This window comes from Prenolepis imparis, unplaced genomic scaffold (assembly GCF_030444845.1).
Source record: "Prenolepis imparis isolate NDT839.2.m4 unplaced genomic scaffold, iyPreImpa1.0 SCAF_6, whole genome shotgun sequence".
NCBI lineage: Eukaryota > Metazoa > Arthropoda > Insecta > Hymenoptera > Formicidae > Prenolepis > Prenolepis imparis.
Genome location: NW_028141164.1, coordinates 14988245 through 15010334, shown reverse-complemented (window position 1 = coordinate 15010334; position 22090 = coordinate 14988245). Strand labels below are relative to the sequence as shown.

The following is a 22090-nucleotide window of genomic DNA, read 5'->3' as shown; positions in this document are numbered from 1 at the left end:
TAATTATTCACACGTTTGCCGGAGCCACTGCTTCTTTCAGCGTAGTACATATTTCCAGATTTTAAAAGTGAACCACCAGCACGAACGGTTAACGCAACATTGATCGTATAAAATTAAGAATATATTAACGTGACACTTATTTTTCAAAGTAGTGGGGTAAATGTGGTGGGAGATTCTAGAATACTATTGGCGCTACGAAATTTAGGAGAAGGGGAAACGGCGCTCGGATAAAAAGGATTCTTAGAAACGATTCGTGAGGAAAGGAATGAGGAGGGGAATAAGAGATAAAACACATTAATGTTTAAATATTTTATTTTTCCAAATCTTGCAATTCTTTCTGGCACTGCGACCACCAGTTAAATATTTTGAATACATTTTGTAATGCGCAATTCTTAACATGTTTTTTCCACATCGCATAGTGTTTTTAACATCTAGATTATTTAGAGACTCGATATCGTCGTAATCCAAGGTCTCAATAATGAAACCGTTTCCCGCATCATCCAATATATCGGCTAACCATTCTCGCTTTTCAAGTCCTTTTACATATACGAGAATGGATTCTTCTTCTTCATGTGGTCCACCAACGATAGCTGTTGTAATCAAACGCTGAGCCATGCTGTATGGAACATTTCCATCTTCCCATTACAATCCATGATGATTTCGAGTCAACCATGAGGCTTGGTGTCTCTCCGATTTTATGAGCACACCTATGGTACAGGACATGCGAAAAAATAATGTGACAAAATAAATCCTCTTCTCAGGATTGCCGCTTCCTTTACAATGAATTGTTTATTGAGGATAAACCCCTGTAGATCCACAAACGTTGGTACGGACATGACGAGATCTCTCTCTTCGATGTATCAGTTAAAAAAGAAGAATGACAACTATCTCATAACACTTTGATTTATATTCTGCTATGCTTCCCCCTCTCTCTCTAAATTGTTGGTGCGTTTAGGTGATTTTGCGCACAACGTTGGTCAACGGGTTGTACTGGATCACGCGATCGTGTATGATGAGACAGTACGCAGTGGTATTCATCGGCACATTCTCCTTACACTCGAATTCCAATCTCACATCCACGGTTGCGCTCTTGACCGATTCGTTTTATCGAGAACAATCGATGATCACGAACGGACCGTTACGTAGAAACATTGAGACGGTGAGACTCGGCTCGAGATACTCGTATCCATAATAGTTCTTGCAGAAACGCGCATACGTATCGTACAGAATCGACCATCTGTTTTTATCGAAATCCAGATTCATATCGTCGTACGGATAACATTCCGAGTTCAGATAAAGTTTCACATTGGTCATCTTGCAATCGTCGAATCGACTCATATCCTCAGACATGATGTTTTTCCGACCTGTCTGCAGAGCGAAGATAACATATCGTGGCTTCTCCAGCTGAGTCGCTATCTTAATGGCCCATGAATGCTTGGTTGTACGCTGCAATAGCGGATACTCATACAGATCCCACGAGCGAAAACCCATGCTGAGGTAATGTCCGCTTTCCAGAGCACGCAGCATCGACAGCTTCTTAATCTCGCTCAATAACACATGTGGCATTCGCCATTGTATCTTGAATATATTGATCACAGGCTCCAGCGTCGAATCTCCAACCAGACAATTGTTGTCGTTGCGCGATCGTATTAAGATTAACTCATGACGAGCGTTAATCACCACTCGTCTGTAATCCTCGCAAAATCCCAATAACATGTAGAGCGGTACGCAAAAATTGAAGTTTCCATTTGCAGTAGTCGGATCAGTCCAGCCGGCGTTTCTCATAATCACGCTTCTATCGGATGATATCGTTACATAGTTTTTGAGCAAACTTGTTATTCCCACGTTTCTGTTGCGATCAATCTCCACGCCATCGAGTTCGTATCGAATCTCATCGAACATGAATCCGACACAATTATTTCCCAGTATCACAGCAGATCCTTCGGCTGGTTTATTTATCTTTAGTTCTCCCTCGATGTATAGGAAACTTTCATACGGCAACGTATACAGATCCTGTTGTTGTATGGGTATTCTTATCTCATCACTGTGTCCGAATGTTGTGTTAGCGAACGGGTTGTACGTGTGAGTCTCGATCTTGACGATGCGATCGTCGAAGATTGGCTCGTCTCCAATGTTGAGGATGTCGGTCATTGTACAGATGTTTCGCACCGCGAATCCCAAAGATTGTAAAAACGCAACGTTTGATGCGTTCAGTTTCTTTTTCTTAGTGCAACCGGATGATTGGATATTAGTGAATGTCGACGTTGTTGTTGTTGTCGCTGGCTTCGTAAAGATTGTGTTAGCTCTCGTGTCTTTCGATCCGTTCAACACGAGCATCTCATACGCCACAAACGTACGTTATCGCTGTCGTCGTCGTACGTGCAATCTAATGGTGATCTCTTCTCCTCGAAAATCGAGCAATCGTCTGTCCTGGTCGACAACGCGTAACGTTAAATCCGTAATGCTCCGCACGATGATCGGCAGGTAAATGATGTGCGCCGGTGTTTCCGATATCTTATATCCTGGTGGTACCCTCGGTGAAAATTCATGTATCGTATGAACGAGTTTGCCGTTGCTGTACGCGCCCGCGGTCACATTACATTCTACGCGGATAATGTTCACGTTGATAATATTAATCGGCATGTCCGACTTGTACCATTTTCACGGCTGTAATATACGGTTCGAGAATCCTAGCAGCGATCCAATGTTGTTAGGCTTGCTAAAATTCATTCTGTAGGCGCATTTAATCTCGCTCCTCATCGTATTATAATTAGCGCGGAGCACTATCGGATATTCTCCATCTTCAAAGTCACCGTTGTCATTCGTCTGAATATGCGTGGTGTCAGCGTGTTTTTTATCATCGTCACGAACAGCGTGTCGCGGACGTTTTCGTGAAATTGCATGTTTTAAAAACTCATGTATCGCTTGCAGCTCGTACGATCCCTCGGGAATCGTAATTTCCGCGTCATCTTTGCCAAAGTAAAATTTATTATTCGAGGAATTCACGTTCGATATCGTATGATAAGTCTCAAAATCCGCTAGACCTAGCTCGTATTCATCGTCGCTCAAATCTACGGCGGGAAAGTAGTTTACCGCGAGAACACTACTCTTCCCGGTCAGTGTGAATGTCATAGACATGTTGACTAAACTGTTAAACGAATACTAAGTTAAATAGCGCAATGTCAGTCTTTAAATTCACGTGCATCGACCGCTCGGAGAAACTGTAAGCACAATTGTCCACAGATGCTTTGATAGTAAGTTTGAACAGGTGTGTAATTGTATTGTATCTTTGTCACATTTAAATATCGCACCAATTCATTCGGCGGTCGAAGGTTGCCGAAACTGTCAAAATATATAGCGCGATCCTCCCTCTTTGCATACGCTACTTAATGAGTACCCGATCCTTTAGCGTTATCCAAATTTACGATGCCGCTCTCGTTTCGATATATACCACCGATCGGTAATGAATCACGCATGAAAACCTCTAAAATACGGAATGTGCATACGTTTTGCCAGTTGTAGCAATTGTATGTTGGTAGTTACGCCCTATGGCATTTTTAGCGTCTCTTTGACGTTTTTTTCCCCTTTTTTCTCGTTGAAACTCCTCGTCCGTGTTTGTATGGAGCGAGATACAATCCGTGGCCTTCCATGGCGCGATTGTAACGTAGCATCTCTTGCAACTGACGTTGTGCAGCTTTTCCGTCGTTCACCATCTTTGCTACACCAGCCGCTCTACCGACCAGAGATCCGAGCGCGCCCAACATTGGTAGAATCGGTAATACACCCCCACGTTTCGCTACCGGAAGTATTCATTTCTTCGCCATCTTTTTCTTCGTCTTCGTCTTTGTCGTCTTCAGGCCCATACCGAACTTCGTCTTGGCTTTCATCGCTGCCCAGACAGCTGTGGCGGCGGCTCTCTCACCGAGAGTCGAATCTCTCGCAACGATGCGAGTTTGCGCTTCTTTGGCGAGTATCCTATCTGCCGCGTGTCTCTCGATGAGATTGTTGCTTCGAGAGTACGCTATATCGTGTTCACGACACGCTGCGTCCAATGGGTTGATACCTCGATCGCCTCTGGCTAATCGCTTTTGTAGTCGCGTGCCCGGACCGCAAAACTGATAGCCGGAGATATGGAATTCGATCGGAAGTGCGTTTATCGCCTGATTTAATAGGCCTGTACCTATTTTCGTTGACATTCGCTGCAATCTTTTATCATCGGCGCTGGATCGTCAATGTACGTTTGCTGCCACGGTCGATTGTAATGTTCGAAACAGTGGCGATAAGTTTGAACCTCCAAATCCGCCTTTATATGTTCCGGAAGCTTGTCCCACACGCAGTGGACGTAATTGCCGCACATTCGCAATAAAACTGTTTTCGACACAAATTGTAGCTGTTCGGCGCTCAAATTACAAATATCGTAAGGACTTGATAGCAAGGCAAACATTTTTTTGTTACTGAGCAATTCGCGGTTCCGCGCAGCTATAAATAGGCAGACGTTCGATCCAGTCAGGAGTGTGAACATGAATTTCGTGCGACAACCTTTCGCGATACGCGTGACGAATTACGACGCCAGATTACGATCGATAGGGGACAACGCGGAGATGCGTAGACACGGTACAATATTGCCGACTACTATACGCGCGATCGTTTGCGGCCCCTCGAATTGCGGTAAAACTAACGTGTTGATTAGATAGAAAGCCCGCACGGCGTCCGCTTTGAAAACGTGTACGTGTACTCAAAGTCGCTGCAACAGCCAAAATATCGGTATCTAGAGAATTTGTTGACGTCGATCGATGAAATCGGCTATTTTACATTCTCCAATAACAGTGACGTCATTCCACCGAGCGAAGCATGTCCAAACTCGATTTTCGTTTTCGATGACATGGCGTGCGACAAACAAAATACGATAAGAGAGTACTTTTCAATGGGACGCCACTCGAACGTCGACTGCTTCTATCTCTGTCAGACATACGCAAGAATACCGAGACATCTTATACGCGACAACGCAAACCTGCTAATCTTGTTTAAACAGGACGGTATCAACTTGAAACATGTGTACAACGATCACGTGAATACCGACATGTCATATGAGGATTTCAGTGAATTATGTCGTACTTGTTGGCAGGAAAAGTATGGATTTCTAGTGATAGATAAGGATAGCTCGCTTACGAACGGCCGATACAGAAACGGATTTAACGTGTTCGCGATACCGCAAAACAATTAGTCGTTGCCGATGTTCTGTCGAGAGAGGTGAAACATGAGCGTTCAACACTCTGTCAACATGGCTGAGAGCGATAATATTCGCGAGCGTGAAAAGATAGCGAAGGAGATTGCGAAAACGAGTGAATCAATCCGCAAGAAACATCCCGCTTTGAAGACCAGTAAGATCGATGACGATATCGCGGTCAAGACCCATTTTAGACCTATTATTGAGCCGCTACAAAAGATTGTCGACAACTCGATCGCGGTGAAAAACGAGCCGGAAAGTACCGCAAAGATTAAATAAAATCTTACCCATCAAGCGGTACAAGGAGGAAGAGGAGGAGGAGGAGGAGGAAGAGAAGAAGGATGATGCGACATCGAAAAAGAGGAAACGGTCAAACCTGAATCGCTCATCGACACCGCGTACATCGGATGCTTTACTGGATGAACCGATGATAACCTCTACACCGTTCACGACAACGAGAATCGTACAACCTATGATACCCGAAACACTCGCAAACGAAAATGTTTTCGAAACCTCGGGCAGCACGCTCGAAACATCGTTTGTTCGAAACATATTACAAACGCTGGAAGGTCAAGAAATGTTGCGAAAGCACTTGGGACCACTGGGACAAGAGTACATGAGCACTCTCCTCGGTGGCGACAAAGAAAGGAAAATCGATCACGTGTACGGTGTCTATTTCGACAAGGATGAAATGCGTCTCGGTAACAAACGATTCGACATTGACAAATATGACTCTATAATTATAGACAAAGTGAGGTATATTGGTACACCAGGATTATAGTTGATCTTCAAGAGAATTCCCGATGATGACATTTACACGGAGGATGATATGCATAAATACAAGAGCATATTATTGGCGACGAACGCGCATAAACGCAATTATGACACACAAGGCCAATTACGAAGCAACAGGGGATACAAGTACAAACATATAATCGCACCATTGATATCTATTGAAAAGAAAAAATCTGGAAAGGGAGTATTCGTGCCTCACGCGATGGCACTAACCGACCATAAGATCGATTACATACACTGGGATGACCCCAACGAGCTAGTGGATCGGGTACGATTGCTGGACGCTTCGCGCCGAGCTGGCCACAACGCTCACGACAATGAGATCCTGTCGATCATCGAGGAACTTCGCGAAGCAGGCATTATTATAAATTGAATGGTGTCTCGACAAATCTAATCAGTCGATCAGCATCACTCGTATCGGAAAAAATGCCTATCAACAAATTTGGATTATTCGAACCAAGAAATGATGCAACCGGCACAAGCGGTTCTTGGGATAGATTGGTGAAAAGTTATGTGCACGAAAACGCTCTGTGTCGCGTCGTTACGGACTATGACGCAAGGTCGCGGAAGATTCGTCGTGTAGCGCAACCTGAGGCTGACACCGATGCCGTCAACAAACAGTATGTGGAATCCTGCGTTAAAAGATTGATGAATCAACAGAAAGAATCAGATGAGAAGCTGACTTCGTTCGAGAAGGATGTGCGGGCAATACAAATTGTGATAAACGAACTTCAACGCGCGGCTAACGCTAACTCGGAAACGGCTATCAACCTGAATGAGCAGCACTGAACGGGTTAGGAGCGGCTATCGAACGGTTATCGAACATCTACGAAGGTTTATTGAATGGCTACGAACAATTATCGAACAGCTACGAAGGATTATCGAACAGCTACGAAGGATTATCGAACTACTATCTAACTACAATGAGTGGTAGTGAACGGCCTAGCAACAGCTGCGAACGAGGCTATGAACGGCCTAGCAACAGCGAACGAGGCTACCAACAACTCAAGCAGGGCTACGAACGAGGCTACGAACAAGTCTTTAAAGGCTACATGCAAGGCTACAAACAACTCAAGCAGGACTGCAAATGGGTCAGTAATGGCTGCGAACGGGTCAGGAAAGGCTACGAACGGGTTAGAAACGACTGTGAACAAGGCAGCGAACGAATCAAGAACGATTTTCGAATGGGTCAAGAACGGAAGTAAACAACGCAAGAACGGCTCAAGAACGGCTCAAAAACGACTACGAACGGGTCAGGAACGGCTACGAACGGCTCAAGAACGGGTCAAGAACGGCTACGAACGGGTCAAGAACGGCTATTGAAGAACGACAAACGAAAATGAATCATAAAACGAGCGACAAACGGCGATCGAGAAAAACCGACGAAGCGAAGAAACAACATAGTTTGGAGATACGGCAGTTGGTGAACGAACTGCACGCGCCGGCAAGGAAAAATTTTCTCCGAAGACACGTCATAGTGCGGGGATACGATGACCTGTGGCAAGCTGACATCGTCGAGATGCGTCCGTACTCTCGTTTCAACAAAGGTTATCACTACATACTCACCGTCATCGATGTGTTGAGCAAGTACGCGTGGGCCATACCACTCAAGAGTAAAGATGGAAGCGAAACGGCTGACGCTATCGCCGAGATAATTCGAGATAGCAAGAGATGCCCGAGATACATGCAAACCGATATGGGGAAGGAATTTTACAACGCCGACGTGCAACGGCTTATATGGAAACATAACATCAATCACTATTCTACATATTCGGTATTGAAGGCATCGGTCGAGCGATTCAATAGCACGCTGAAGAACGACATGTGGAAGATGTTTACGCTGAACGGAACTTACAAGTGGATCGACGCGTTGGCGGAACTCGTATCGGATTACAACGCGCGCAAGCATCGAACGATCGGCATGCGACCCGTCGACGTCACCCCCGCGATCGCTGATAAACTTTTAAAAACAGTATATAGTAACATAAAGATTGCCGCTCCGGCAAAGTTCAAAGTAGGTGACCCGGTACGCGTTAGCAAGTACAAGAAACTTTTCGAGAAGGGTTACACACCAAATTGGACAACTGAAGTGTTTAAAATTGTTAAAGTGCAGCGTACTAATCCCGTAACCTATCTACTCGAGGACTATCGCAAAACATCTGTCACTGGAGCGTTTTATGTGCACGAGTTGCATAGCGCGAGTTATCCAGACGTATATCTCGTGGAGAAAGTACTGCGCAGGAGGGGTGACGAGGTTTACGTAAAATGGCTGGGATTTGACAATTCGCATAACTCTTGGATACATAAGGATAATACAATTTAATTCAAACTGTTTATTAATTCCTCAATATTAAAAATATATAGTGTGTACAACATATAAAAAATATTTGAAATATTAAAATATACATGAAATACAAAATCTTTATTAATACATCCTTTCCGTTACAATATATGAAATACATACACATATGTTACATTATATTACATTATATTTTATAAGGGTATCTGGTAATGTCCCCATGGTAATGTGTCAGTCGAATCAGGTATGATATACCGCTTATCGTCGTACGGACTTAGAGCAATTTTTGTCTCGCAGATGGTATACACTTCATGCAATTTCGATCTTATACATGACTGCTGACGTGTCATTTCAATCTCGTCATTCAGGCACCGCGTATAATCGTCGAATGTTATCGTTCTCGCGACAACGTTACTTTTGACACCTTTTGCTTTTTTAGTGTCCTTTTTGCCGTCCACCCTCACCGCGTACATTTTTGCTCTAAGCCCGACGAATTCAGTCATTATCGCGCCATTATTTTCATCCTTCATTAGACCAGGTATCTTTTTATTCACAAGCGGTATACCGTACGCATTGTCCGCAGTGTAATCGCTCGTATCGAATCTAGCGATATCGCGTTTCATATTTTCATACACGTCTTCGCATTTAATATGGTATATTAAACTATCTGTGTCGGTGTACATTATCCGGCATCTTTCACGATAGAGCGGTGACATGTACTCGTAGTGAAATTCGTACAGACACACTTTCGATATGTCGAGTATACACATACCAACATAGATTGGTTTGTTAAATTTTACTTCTAGTTTACGTAATTCTACGGCAATTAAATTTTCCGAAAAGATGCTTCTACTGTGAAAATTTGGTTTAGCAATCATCGCCTCTGCTCCGTATCGTCCATCCCAATGTGTGATGAGTTTTACATCTACATGATTACGCACATCGTTTCCATCGTTTTGCCAAATACCGCGTTGTTCATCAATTTGTACAAATTTTTCTCAAAATCATTTTTCGCTTGTGTTCTAAATTTTGTATTTAGTTCAATGTAATCGCGGAGCCATGCGGATTGAGTGAATTGTAATACGCGATGTATTTTTGTAACGCGAAGGCCATGACGCGTGCACTGCTGCAGGTTGCGGTAATGTATGACATAACGCTTCTTATCATATAGCGTTGCGAGAAGCTTATCTTCCCGCTTGCCGGGCGGTTTGTCACGTGTCGGGCAAAACGGTAGGTCAGTGTGCATGTCGTGAAGATGTTGTGGATATTCTAAATCTACTTCGAGGATATAGCCTATAGGCGAATCGAGCGTGATAGATGATATGTCAAAATTAGATATGTCATCGACCCAAAATCGGCGTAAGGCAACGGTTGACACATTGCCCATCCATACAAATTATTTACATCTAAATACATTAAATATGATGATGGTTTCGACGGATCATACGATTGCATGTACTTGTTATTAGCATGGGCGTATCTATTGGAACATTGACTTAAACCACCGCGTATACCTCGTTCGATAAACATGACCATATCAATGTCTGTAAGCAATTCGAATGTTATATTTGTATATTTTAACACGGCATCCCATGTATACCCGGGAAGAGTGTAGTAATACGCAGGGTCGAGTCCATAACTCGCGATGCAAGTGTCGCGAAAGTTTTCAAAAATATCTGCTAATAACATGACATCAATTTTTAAATATAGATCACTATATTCGCCTAGCGTTCGAAGGGAGAATCGGTTCCAGACGTTCTCGGCGTGCGCGTAATCGCTCTCGGATATTGTACCACCGGTTAAAGAACTGTAAAATGATTCGCGCGGCGGTAAACATGTATCTTGCAACTTGTCGACACAGTCTATATATTCGTATGGAAAGACACCCTTTCGTGTTAATAGATTAAAATTTCTGTCGGTAAATTTTTAAATTCAGAATGTAAAATTTTGAGTTTTTCTTTATTCAAAAAAGATGCTAATTTATCAAGACTTGTTGCCAGAAATTTATATGAACCGATAAAACGTAATTTTATGCAAGCTTTCCAATCTTTGTCATCGTTGGTACTATTGACCGTTTTTGTAAATGAAATATATTTTTCTTTCGTTATCGGAAGTAATTCAATGCTCCCTTCGAACGCTGTAGCTATATCCTCGATAATGAAATGTGCGTCATAACCAGATAAATTGTGAAAAACTATTGGAATACAAAAAGATTCTTTATAATTTAGATTGCAATTTGAGTGCGCGGGACCTCTGTATCGTCCAGTCAGATGGCAATGATCGCGTACGCGTGTATCGTCTTGTACAAATGGTTTTTCACATATATGACAATGCGTTGCGCTGTGAAATTTTTTCCACTTGTCCGATGTTAAATTTACCATGGGAACATTTGTCGTTAAAATAGTCTTTATACGTAACGCTAAATTTATAAGTTCTTCGGCGAACCATGAAACGCAATCGACGCTACGGCGAGAATTATACGCGGATAACGAGTTGTCGTATGAACAATGTATATAATAAGCGATGCTGAATACCTTGTGATGTTGATAATTTGTCGCTTCTTCAGTCTTTGCCAAAACACATTCCAAGTCGGCGTACACTACAAACGGAAGCCGCTCCTTTCTGTTGTAGTTGTTGAAGCTGAGCCACTTATCCTTATCGCTTGGTAATCTGATGGCGCAGTCGTTCATTTCTCCGCAGTCTACCATGTGTGATTGCAACTTGTCCTCCGATCCGAAATAGTGTAAGCATCTATGAAAGAAAAAATTAAAATTTTATTTATGATTATTTTAATATATAATTTTATTGCAATAAATATACACACCGATCGCAGATATATTTTTGACCATTGTGTTTGCTCAGTTGCGTGCTGACAAGCCGGGATAGATTCTTGATCCACGCGAAATGTCCAACGCTGTTACTGTCTTGCACATACAGCTAGTTGACATGCTTGTCTTTCTTTTGCTCCGAAAGACGTATCGAGACGATGTCATTCTCAATACTATATACATTGATGGAGATATTATTTGCTAGTTCAAACTTTTTAATTTGATTTATGGTCACTGGAAACTCAATGTCTTGGAGATTCAGCACTGTCGTGTAATGAGGATATGACGATGTTCTCTCACTATATTTTGCAACTGGATGCAGAGCGGCCACCACTGACCACGCGAAACATGCATTGTCCGTTGATCGCACGTTCACCACCGCTCTCTTTGTCACAATTTCTCGCGGCAAGTTTAGATAACTGCGCGCATTGAATTATTATACTTGTTTATATTTATAGTCAAGTTAATTATTTGTGACAACGCCCAAACACTATCGCGTTCTTGAAACTCTTCTAGATGCTAGCGTGGGCTCGATAACGCGGCGCTCGTACCACTCGTGTAAATCGGACGTGCGAAAGAGTTCATAGTTTTTTGTATTGACACTTTTGTTGGCGCGTTTATCACCGGACACAAACTCGCCATTAAACACGGTGTTCACTTTTACATTAATGTGTTTTTGCATCACTTTCTGCACGTGTTCGATCACAATGTCTTTGGCATCCTCGAGAAATTGACGAGGTTCGATGTAATTATTGTTTATTACCGCACCGGTTAAGATGCGGCTCTCAAACGCCGTATCAATCTCTCGCCAAATGAGTCTTTCCGCGTTATTGTCACCACTGTATTCACCACCACTGGATATAAACTGTTTCTGCAATCAAATTTTTGCACCCTCGAGTCGCGCGATTCTAGCCACCAAAGATTGTCTATTTCCAATCGAGAATCGCGGACGCTTGTTACGGCTGTTTTCTTCGAGCTCTTCGATAAACTCCTCGCAGCACAGCGCCCATTCAAAATATTCGCCCAAGGTGGTGACTTGGTGGGACCGCTCCAACAGGTCGCGTTCGTTCTGCTCGATGTTTTCCATTATTTCTTTTATTCACTATTATGCCACTGACACTTCTGACACAAGAAAAGTAGCCACTAAACTTTTTTCACCGCTGCATCTATGCGCTTTCAAATCGTACTATGGTTTGACGCACTCTCATCCTCCTTATATATTTCACCTAATTCTGTCTCCTTTTTTTTTTAACATTTGGTGTATCTCAAAAGATAGTTTCTCGAAATATCGGTTTTATGGATAGAGGAGTAAGGACACAAGCAGCCGAACATTGCAATTCTTCCTTAAAAAAATATTAAGGAAGATGTTTCGCTCTCGTTTACGACCGATTTTCTGCGAGGGTACAATGCAGCCGAACGTTGGCGCCGATACGTTGCATTCTTCCTTAAAAAATATTAAGAAAAAATGTTTCGCTCTCGTTTTTATGGGAGATTTTCCGCGAGGATACAAAGCTGCCGAACGTCAACGCTTTTGCACCTAATCACGTTTCAACATGTTCGTCGCAGCGTTGGTCCAAAAATCTTCATTTCTTTCCTAATGATAAAATGTCCATAAAATGAAAAACATAGTTTTATGGATTCTAGAACGCTCCGTTGACAAGTTCGAGTAGCCGGACATCGGCGCTTCCGTAATAAAATTATACTAATGAGGGTACAAAATTGTCGATCATCGGCGCTTGTTCTATACCTTTTTGGGAAAATGTCTAGGATCCCTCATAAAAAAAAAAGTCGTAAAGATATCCATCTACAAATATTGCACTCAGAAAACTCCCCCTCCTTTGTCAAAACATCCCCTCCCGCGTGACGTCAGCCCCCGCGCCTACGAGATACCCCCACCCCGCGTGACGTCAGCCCCCGCGCCAAGAGATACCCCCGCGCCCCGCACCCCCCTCGGAGCCCCATGGGTTAGAACTCTCCTAGTATATCTACTAATTTAAAAATAATTTAGTATCACATCGATTGATCACTCGATTGAAAAGGTTCTTTTAAAATGTACTCCGCCAGCATGAATTATTACGTTCCAGTACAAGAGAGCAATGTTTTGTGCAAGAAGAAATGTGACAAGTAAGTTTCAATCTTATCTGTTAAATGAATTTTTCAATAAACAACTTTTTTTTGTTAAATAATTATTTTCAATAAAATTTTTGTAGCGCTTCATCTCATCGTGCGGCTCGTATACTTGGAAGAAGATACGTCTTAACCCCAACATCATACAAATATTTGGAAATAGGAATCAGCGTCGGAATAATATCCTATGTGGAATTGGCTCTCGGTGATAATCGAGGTAATCAAATAATATTGCCCATTGAAACATGGAAATCTCTAATGCGGAAACGAGCAGACATTGAGCAGCTAACTGAAACTCCGCTATGGATTAGTGATCTGACATTCGAAGCGGTTAACATGTATACTTCAAAAATTATAAAAATTACATCATCTGATAATTCTTTGTACATGAAACCATCAACGTTACTACATTTATTCGATTTCGAAAAATGTATTGATCATATGTATTCCTGGCTGTGTGAGAATACTCATAGTGTTAATGAAAAATTTAAGCAATTTGTAAATATTTTATAATGTGATAATATCCGCGATGTGAGCAATGCCGCAAAGGCGATACGTGATAGTAATATGTTTAATAGCGAATCACTTATAGATTGTGAATTGATAACTTGTGCTATAAATGAAATTATTTATAATGCTTGCAACAAATAAATTATTTTACTGTTAAACTGTGTTTAATTATTTCTTCCCTGTCTGATATACATAGTCGACAAAACTCTCTGGAGATGTAGAAAAATGATGAGCTAGATGATACTCCAGTTAGAACAGAGAGATGAAGAGATGAAGAGAGATGTAGAATTAAAATCAAGAGGGGAGCAACATTATAATATATGTATCGTGTCATAGAGTAGCAGATTTATACTCGCATGCTCGTGCTGTGCGGTTGTATGAAACTGTAAGATATACTCTAATTGAAGGGAAAACGTGTTGCAACTGTAGATGCTCCCTAAATCAAATTTTATCGTGCAGTGTGTGTCCTATTTGCACACATTAAACTGTTTAAAAATTAAAACACTTAAAGTGCTGTGAAAATGGCGAGTGATGTGAAGATGTTAACTCTGGAGGAATACATTGAATTACTGGAACAACTTGTGTTGGTGACGGCTGCTGAGCTAAAAGAACATGATTTAATCGGATTGCATCCACATGAAATTGATAAAACGTTTTACTGTATGTGGGAGCCAGATTGTGATGGTTGTATCGACTTGTTAGAAGAACAATGCCCACAAGAACTAATGAATTTTCGGAATGAAAATCAACCCCAAAAAATTATTAATTGGAAATTTGCAGTAGCGGAAAGCTCGAATCGTGCAACTCCAAGACTTAAAAAGATCGCTACGCAAACGTTTCTTAAGCGTAGATATGAATGTTCCGGCAGTATCGACAAACACTCCGGTCAATTCAATCGTGCAGATGATACATGGGCGCGAAATAGGTTTGAAAAAACCTCATACTGATGCTGTAAAATATCAACTATGGGCTATGAAACTTTGGGCTCCGAAAAATCGCTCTCTCCTATTCGAGTCGAGCGTTTCTAGATTTTATTATGCTGAGCATAGAGAATCCTCTGAGGAGGAATAATTATTGTAAGTATTTCTCTTCAATTATAAATTATTAAAATAATAAATTGATTAATAAAATAAATAATATATTTAATAAAAAATTTCTGTCATGTAGGAGTTCCACCCTGCCGCCTCGCAGCCACCGCTCAACCACCTCGCAGCCACCACCTCACAGCCTCTGCCTCATACCACAAGTCGTGATACATGGGTCGATCATCGCGAAATATCATATCAACCCACGATCATCATGACGCAGCCATTATAGTATTTTATATTATATTTTATATTTAAAATTTTTAAATTTACACACACACAAAATTGTATGATTGCACACACACACACACACACACACACACACACACAGTTATATAATAAACATTATTTTAAATATTAAAAAATCTATTTGCTTTAGAATAGGTCCTCTCTCCTTTCCTCCTATTAAAATCTTTTTAATTAAAAAAATATTAATTAAAAAAATTCTCTCTTACGAACGCCTCTCTCTTTGCGTTCTCCTTCGCTGCATCAGCTCTCGCGCTCTCCTTCGCGTCATCTCGCTACCTCTCGTCATCTCGAGCTATCTCTCTCGCTCTTGCGATATCTCGCTCGCGTGCGCCTCGCGCTCTCCTTCGCGTCATCTCGCTACCTCTCCATCTCGCACTATCTCTCTCGCTCTTGCATATGCGCCTCGCTTGCATCATCTCTCTCACGTGTGTCTCGCGTTCTCCTTCGCGTTCCTCTCTCCCCACCCAAAAAGCTTCATGCGGTCTTTCGCGGACGCTTCCCCCTCCCCGCGGACCCCTCGCGGACCAGGCACCAAAATCGCGGACGCTCCCCCCTTTCCGCGGACCCGGCTCCAAAATCGCGGACGCTCCCCCTCCCCGCGGACCCCTCGCGGACCCGGCTCCAAAATCGCGGACGCTCCCCCCTCCCCGCGGACCCCTCGCGGTACATCGCGGACGTTTCCCCCTCCCCGCGTGACGACATTCCCCCTCCCCGCGTGACGTCATTACCCCGCGCCGTGGGTTCCCCTCGCCCCTCACCCCCCTCATTGCCCATGAGTTAGAATTGGTATAGTATATCTACTATGTACCGTATTGAGGATATCTGGATTCAATTTACACCTGAACCTCAAATCAGACAGTTACCTCCGCAACAATTAAAACCAATGACAACCTGGGATTATTTGACGCCAAGAGCCCTCGCTGTCAGCGGAATATACTCCGAAGAAGACATAGAAGAACTGAGGGACCACATTATGTTCCCCGCGGAGAAACCCGCTCTTTTTGCAAGAGGAATTACGGGACACTCCATTAACTCCGATGCTGTCTCCATGTATAATTTATTGGACGAAGCCTCTCTCAATAAAATTGCCGATAGTACCGCCTCAAGAGTATGAATCGGATTTATTTCATTCGGATCTGCAACCGCTGGAATCCTTGGCATTCTGATAATTATTCGCATCATAAAAATTTTCGTCGATACAGCTATTCACGGTTATGCCTTACATTCTGCCTATGGATGGAGCATGCATTTGTTTGGAGCCATTTGGAGCTCTCTCACTCATCTGCTACTTCATCTCGCACGAGGACCTGTCGATAAGATCGATAACAAAAAAACAAACCAAGGGACCACCATCACCTTCTGCCCCTGAAGACCTCTCCAAGGATCCTACCGTAATCGTTAATGGGTTTTCAAAAACAAATAATAATGCCTCATCGAAAATCGAATCATTAACTACTAATAATGTTTCCGATATTAATTCATATCAGAATTTAAGGGATCGTTTAAAAGATCTCGAACAAATTCCTTCGAATACATCGCAAATTGTTCTTAAATAAGAGGGGAGGTGTGACGTCCCGCCATTTTCACGAAACCATATTTTTGCGCTCTACTGTTTTTCCTGCGCCGTTCGTAGCCGTTCTTGACCCGTTCGTAGCCGTTCTTGAGCCGTTCGTAGGCGTTCTTGACCCGTTCTTGAGCCGTTCGTAGCCGTTCTTGAGCCGTTCTTGATCCGTTCGTAGCCGTTCGTAGCCGTTCTTGATCCATTCGTAGACGTTCGTAGCCGTTCTTGACCCGTACTTGACCCGTTCGTAGCCGTTCCTGACCCGTTCTCGAGCTGTTCTTGACCCGTTCGTAGCTGTTTTTGACTCGTTCGTAGCCGTTTCTGACCTGATTGCAGCTGTTCCTGACCCGTTCTCGAGCTGTTCTTGACCCGTTCGTAGCCGTTCCTGGCCCGATCACAGCTGTTCCTGACCCGTTCTCGAGCTGTTCCTGACCCGTTCTCGAACTGTTCTTGACCCGTTCGTAGCTGTTTTTGATCCGTTCGTAGCCGTTCCTGACCCGATCGCAGCTGTTCCTGACCCGTTCTCGAGCTGTTCTTGACCCGTTCGTAGCTGTTTTTGACCCGTTCGTAGCTGTTTTGACCCGTTCGTATCCGTTCCTGACCCGATTACAGCTGTTCCTGACCCGTTCTCGAGCTGTTAGATTACTGTTTGATAGATGTTTTTGACCCGTTAGTAGCCGCTTCTGACCCGTTAACTGTCGCTCATTAAAGTTTGATAGCCGTTCGATAATCGCTTATAGCCGTTCGATAACTGTTTATAGCCGTTCGTACTGGTGGTTTCACTTTAATAACGTACAAGAAATGTACTCCGCCGAAAGAAGCAGCGACTCCGGCAGACATGTGAATAATTACATACCGAATTGTGATGAAACTCCATCGTTTGAGAACAAATGCGACAAGTAAGTTTAACTTTTTCTATTTTTCTATTTTATATCTTTATATTTTTTACAAATTATATTATTTTTAAACTAATTTCATTTTTACAGCATTTTGTTGGAGCGTCGTGCGGTTCGTGTACTAGGCAGACGATACGCATTGACAGTTACCAAATTCAAATTCCTCGAAATTGGTATCAACGTGGGTCCACCGAGTTACGTGGAGATCGTTATAGGAGATCATCGAGGAAAGGAATTGATATTATCTCTCGAAACATGGAAGGGACTCTAAGAGCAACGTCACAATATTCAGAATTTCCTTCGGAGCGACTCTAAAGATGTCTACAATTTTATAAGCGTTGGACCGCTAACAGTGCGAGTTCATACGATTAACGACGCTAAACTCATAAGTCTCGAATCTTTAAATGTACGCATGATGATGATCGAATCGACGTTACATCGTATGTTCGATCTCGATCCATGTATCGATGTAACTTCTGATCGATTGGTTAGAATTACAGAGACAGTCGATGTCAAGTTTACACAATTTTCTAATATCGCGTCCACTGTAACGGATAATAAAGAAGTATCAAATATAATACGCGCTAGCAACACCTTCAACATCAGCTCATTGATTGCGAGCTGGCAACTTTAGTTTTTTAGTTAATAATATGTAAAATATGTAAAAGAGAATAATAAAGAATTTTTAAGTTTAAATTATAATGTAATTTCTTTGCACACATTTCCAATCCGCACTCTCTCCCACCCGTAAACAGTTCCCTAGCTCTTATACGTATAGCTCTTAATAGTTGCGTGGTCCTTGCGGGGGATGATGTCATGTAGGGAAGGGGACCGCGAGGCTAGTTATCGAGAGGCTAGGGACTGAGAGGCTAGGGATCGAGAGGCTAGGGATCGCGAGGCTAGGAACTGCGAGGCTAGGGACCGCGAGAGATAGCGCTTAGAAGAGAGACTAGGGACCGCAAGAAAGGTGTCACGGCGAGAAACATGAAAGAGAGAGATAGCGCGAGGCTAGAGACTACGAGAAAGGTTTGCAAAGGAAAAAAAGAGGAATTTTAAATACATATTTTTAATATTGACATTGATTTTTTAATTACTATAAACGTGTATTTACGCGCGCGCGCGCGTGTGTGTGTGTGTGTGTGTGTGTGTGTGTGTGTGTGTGTGTGTGTGTGTGAATTGAAATAAAAATATAAGAAAAATCTATAATATTAAATTTAAAAATAATAGGTATATATGAATCAATATAAAATTTAAAATATAAAAATAAGACGGCGGCGACTGCAAGATGTTGCGAGGTGGTGGTAGTGGCAGCGACTGCGGTGGCTGCTGCTGCAGTGGTGGGGCGGCGGTGATGGGACTTCTACATAACAGAAATTTTTTTTTATTATTAATTAATATATATTTTTATTTATTTATTATTATAAAATTAAAACTTACAATATAATCTAGTCCTCTTCACCGCCAAATTCTCGGGCTCCTCGGGCTCCTGGGGATTCCAATCTTCTATTATATCCTCAGGATATGGTTCCAATCCGAAGAGCTCGCGAAGTGCAAATATATCTACCCGCATCCACGGGTTGTCTTCCTCCCACTCGAGGGCGTCCACATTATCACCCCACATGTGATCGAACCAATACTTATCATTGCAGCGCACCATGCGTATCCACTGACGATTCTCAATGTTCATAAACCTATATATTTTAACAGAGTCCATTATTATTATAGCGTCCTGAAAAAAGTTTTTTTATTATATAAGTAACATAAGGCAATTTAATAATTCAATATACACACAATAAAAACAATACTTACAGGCGAAACAAACATAAAAAATATTATCCTAATGACGCTCTCAAAAAATCGCGCCTCAAAAAATGTATCTTTAAAAATCTCCTTCGTTCCTAGGAAAGAAACATTTGTAAATATTCTCCTAAATAGATTCTTCCAAAAACTTGGTCCAAAAAAAATAATACTCAAACTCCATTATTTTCTTACTTCACGAGACTGTGTGACGAAAATCGCAGAGACAGACTCTCTCTCCATAGGCCTCTCTTCATCCCCTCAGATAAATCGTAGTAAACTCGGGCGCTATCTGTTTATAATAAATTTGAGTGGCTGTGTGAATATCTGCGCTCTCTCTCTTACCCGTTAACAGTCCCCAGCTCTCATACGTAGCTCCCAATAGTTGTGGGGTCCTTGCGGGGGATGATATCATGTGGAGAAGGAGAACACGAGGCTTAAAGACCGCGAGAGCGCTTAGAAGAGATAGCGCGAGGCGTTTATGAGAGATAGGGAACGCGATGCTAAGGACCGCCAGAGAGGTGCACGCGAGAAAGGGATAGCGCGAGAGCGCTTAAAAGAAAGAGCGTGAGGCGTTTATGAGAGAACGAGAGGCACACGTGAGAAAGAGATAGCGCGAGAGACGCATGCGAGAGAGATGTTCGCGAAGGAAAGCGCGAGATAACGCGAGAGAGCTGCAAGGTGAGAAAGAAATATCGCGGCGAGATAACGTAATAAGAATTTTTTAAAATGATTTTAATAATATTAAATGATTTTAATAATTTTAATACCATTTTTTCGTTAAGAAAGATAGCGTTCGCAATAGATATATTGTGGCGCAAATGGGGAAAAGGAGAGAGAGGAATTTTAAATACATATTTTTAATATTAATAAAAATTTAATTAATAGAAATGTGTATTTACGTGTGTGTGTGTGTGTGTGTGTGTGAATTTAAAAATTAAAAAGGTTATTAATAAATATAAAATATATAAAAAATTTAAAAATATAAATAAATATAAAAATTAAGAATATAAAATTTAAGAATATAAAAAATATAAAATATAAAAGATTAATATAACGTTATATAAGAAATTATTGGTGGGTGGGTGGTGTCCGCTGTGGCTGCGGGGGGGCGGCGGCTGGGCGGCTGTGCCAACGATGGTGGGGGTGGCAGAGCGACGACCGTGGGACTGCTGCGTGGCGGTGTATGCGGGACTCCTGCAAGACAGAAAAAATTTTTATTATTTTTAACTCAATTTTTAAAATTTAAAAAATACTCACTAATTCCATGCTGCGAACACGTCCTCCTCAGTTTCGTATGGCGGTGGTGGTGGATGAGGTGATGAATGAGGTGATTTAAATGGCCAACAATTTTCATTGGTTTCACCAAACTTTTTATTTGAATGATGCATTCCTTCAAGTGCAAAATGTAGCTGGTGTTCATAACATGTTACTGAAGTATGTCCATGCACATGGGAAAAATAGCATCTATAATCATATCTGTTATCATCACATTTCGAACACAACTTAGCTTGTTTTAAACAATATTCACGAGCTCCCAGAAAATTTCGCACTTTCACCGTGTGAGGTTTTCGCACACCGAGTTCGCGATTTCTTAAAAATTGCACAATCAAAGTCACTGGAATGTTCTTCGATTCCTCATAAGGCTTGATAGTGTGCCGCGGTTTTATCACATCATTATCTCTGAGATGATTATACAATTTCTCTAGACGTTCATATTCTATAAATAACGTCATGTTTATAGTCTACCAGAATTCTCACTTAAGTGTCCTAGCACAATTTCCCAAAGTTTATTGTCTGCAAATAGGGCACAGACTGCATGATACTATTTGAGACACTGAGCCTTTACATTCACAGCATTTATCTTTCAAAAGTAGAATGTATCTTTCGGTATCGTGTTTACGCACAGCACGAGCACGTGAAAACAAGTCATTCACTCGCAGGAAATATGCTGTGCAAAATTTGTCACCATTACTAATTTCGTAAGAAAAAGAAATGGAGCACATTTTTTGCAGTTCATCAATATCATGAATATCTGATCGTTTTAAAACACGCACTTGTTTTTGTTCAGTAAGGTCCGCACTACACTCACTATCATAATCTGAATCTTCGAAAATTCTTATTTCATCATCGGATGATTCTTCTTCTTCTTCAACGTTCATAATTTCATTATTCACATCTATTTCCATGTCTTCATTATCTTCAATGATCTCTTCTTCACCATCTTCAACGAAAATAACATCTTCTTCAATATTTATTTCTTTTGTGCACTTTGCTCTTAACTAGACGAATGCTAAAGACATTTTGACGCGGAGACAGACTCTCTCTCCATAAGCTTTAGCCCCATCCCTCTCAAAATTCCACAAAGGAATATCGCAGTAATAAAATCAGGCGCTATCTGTTTATAAAAAATTCAAGCGGCCGGACATCTCTCGGCGCTAATTCTTCTTAATTACATCTCGGAAAGGTGATCTCCCCTTTTATCGCGTTATCGCTTTTGACACAAAGCGACCGGACATCGGCGCTCATTTCTGTTTATAAAAGTTCAAGCGGCCGGACATCGGCGCTTCCTAAACAATGAGAAAGAATCCCGCTTAGGGGGAAGGGGAAGGTACCGCAAAGGCTGCCGAATATCGGCGCGTAATGCAACACAGTCTTTTACCGCGAAAAACACGTGTCCTAACGCGTTTGTCGCGATAAGCGCGGCACCCAAGAT

General features: G+C 42.0%; 1 protein-coding gene across 1 annotated transcript; it reads right to left on the bottom strand.

Moving 5' to 3' along the window:
* Positions 1 to 18440: 18440 nt before the first annotated feature.
* On the bottom strand, positions 18441 to 20159 carry LOC145937735 (uncharacterized). The gene is made up of 3 exons (XM_083041032.1): positions 19387 to 20159; positions 19015 to 19306; positions 18441 to 18937 (listed from the first exon to the last, which is right to left on the bottom strand). Coding segments are annotated over exons 1-3 (309 nt in total). The 5' UTR covers positions 19402 to 20159; the 3' UTR covers positions 18441 to 18935.
* Positions 20160 to 22090: the final 1931 nt, after the last annotated feature.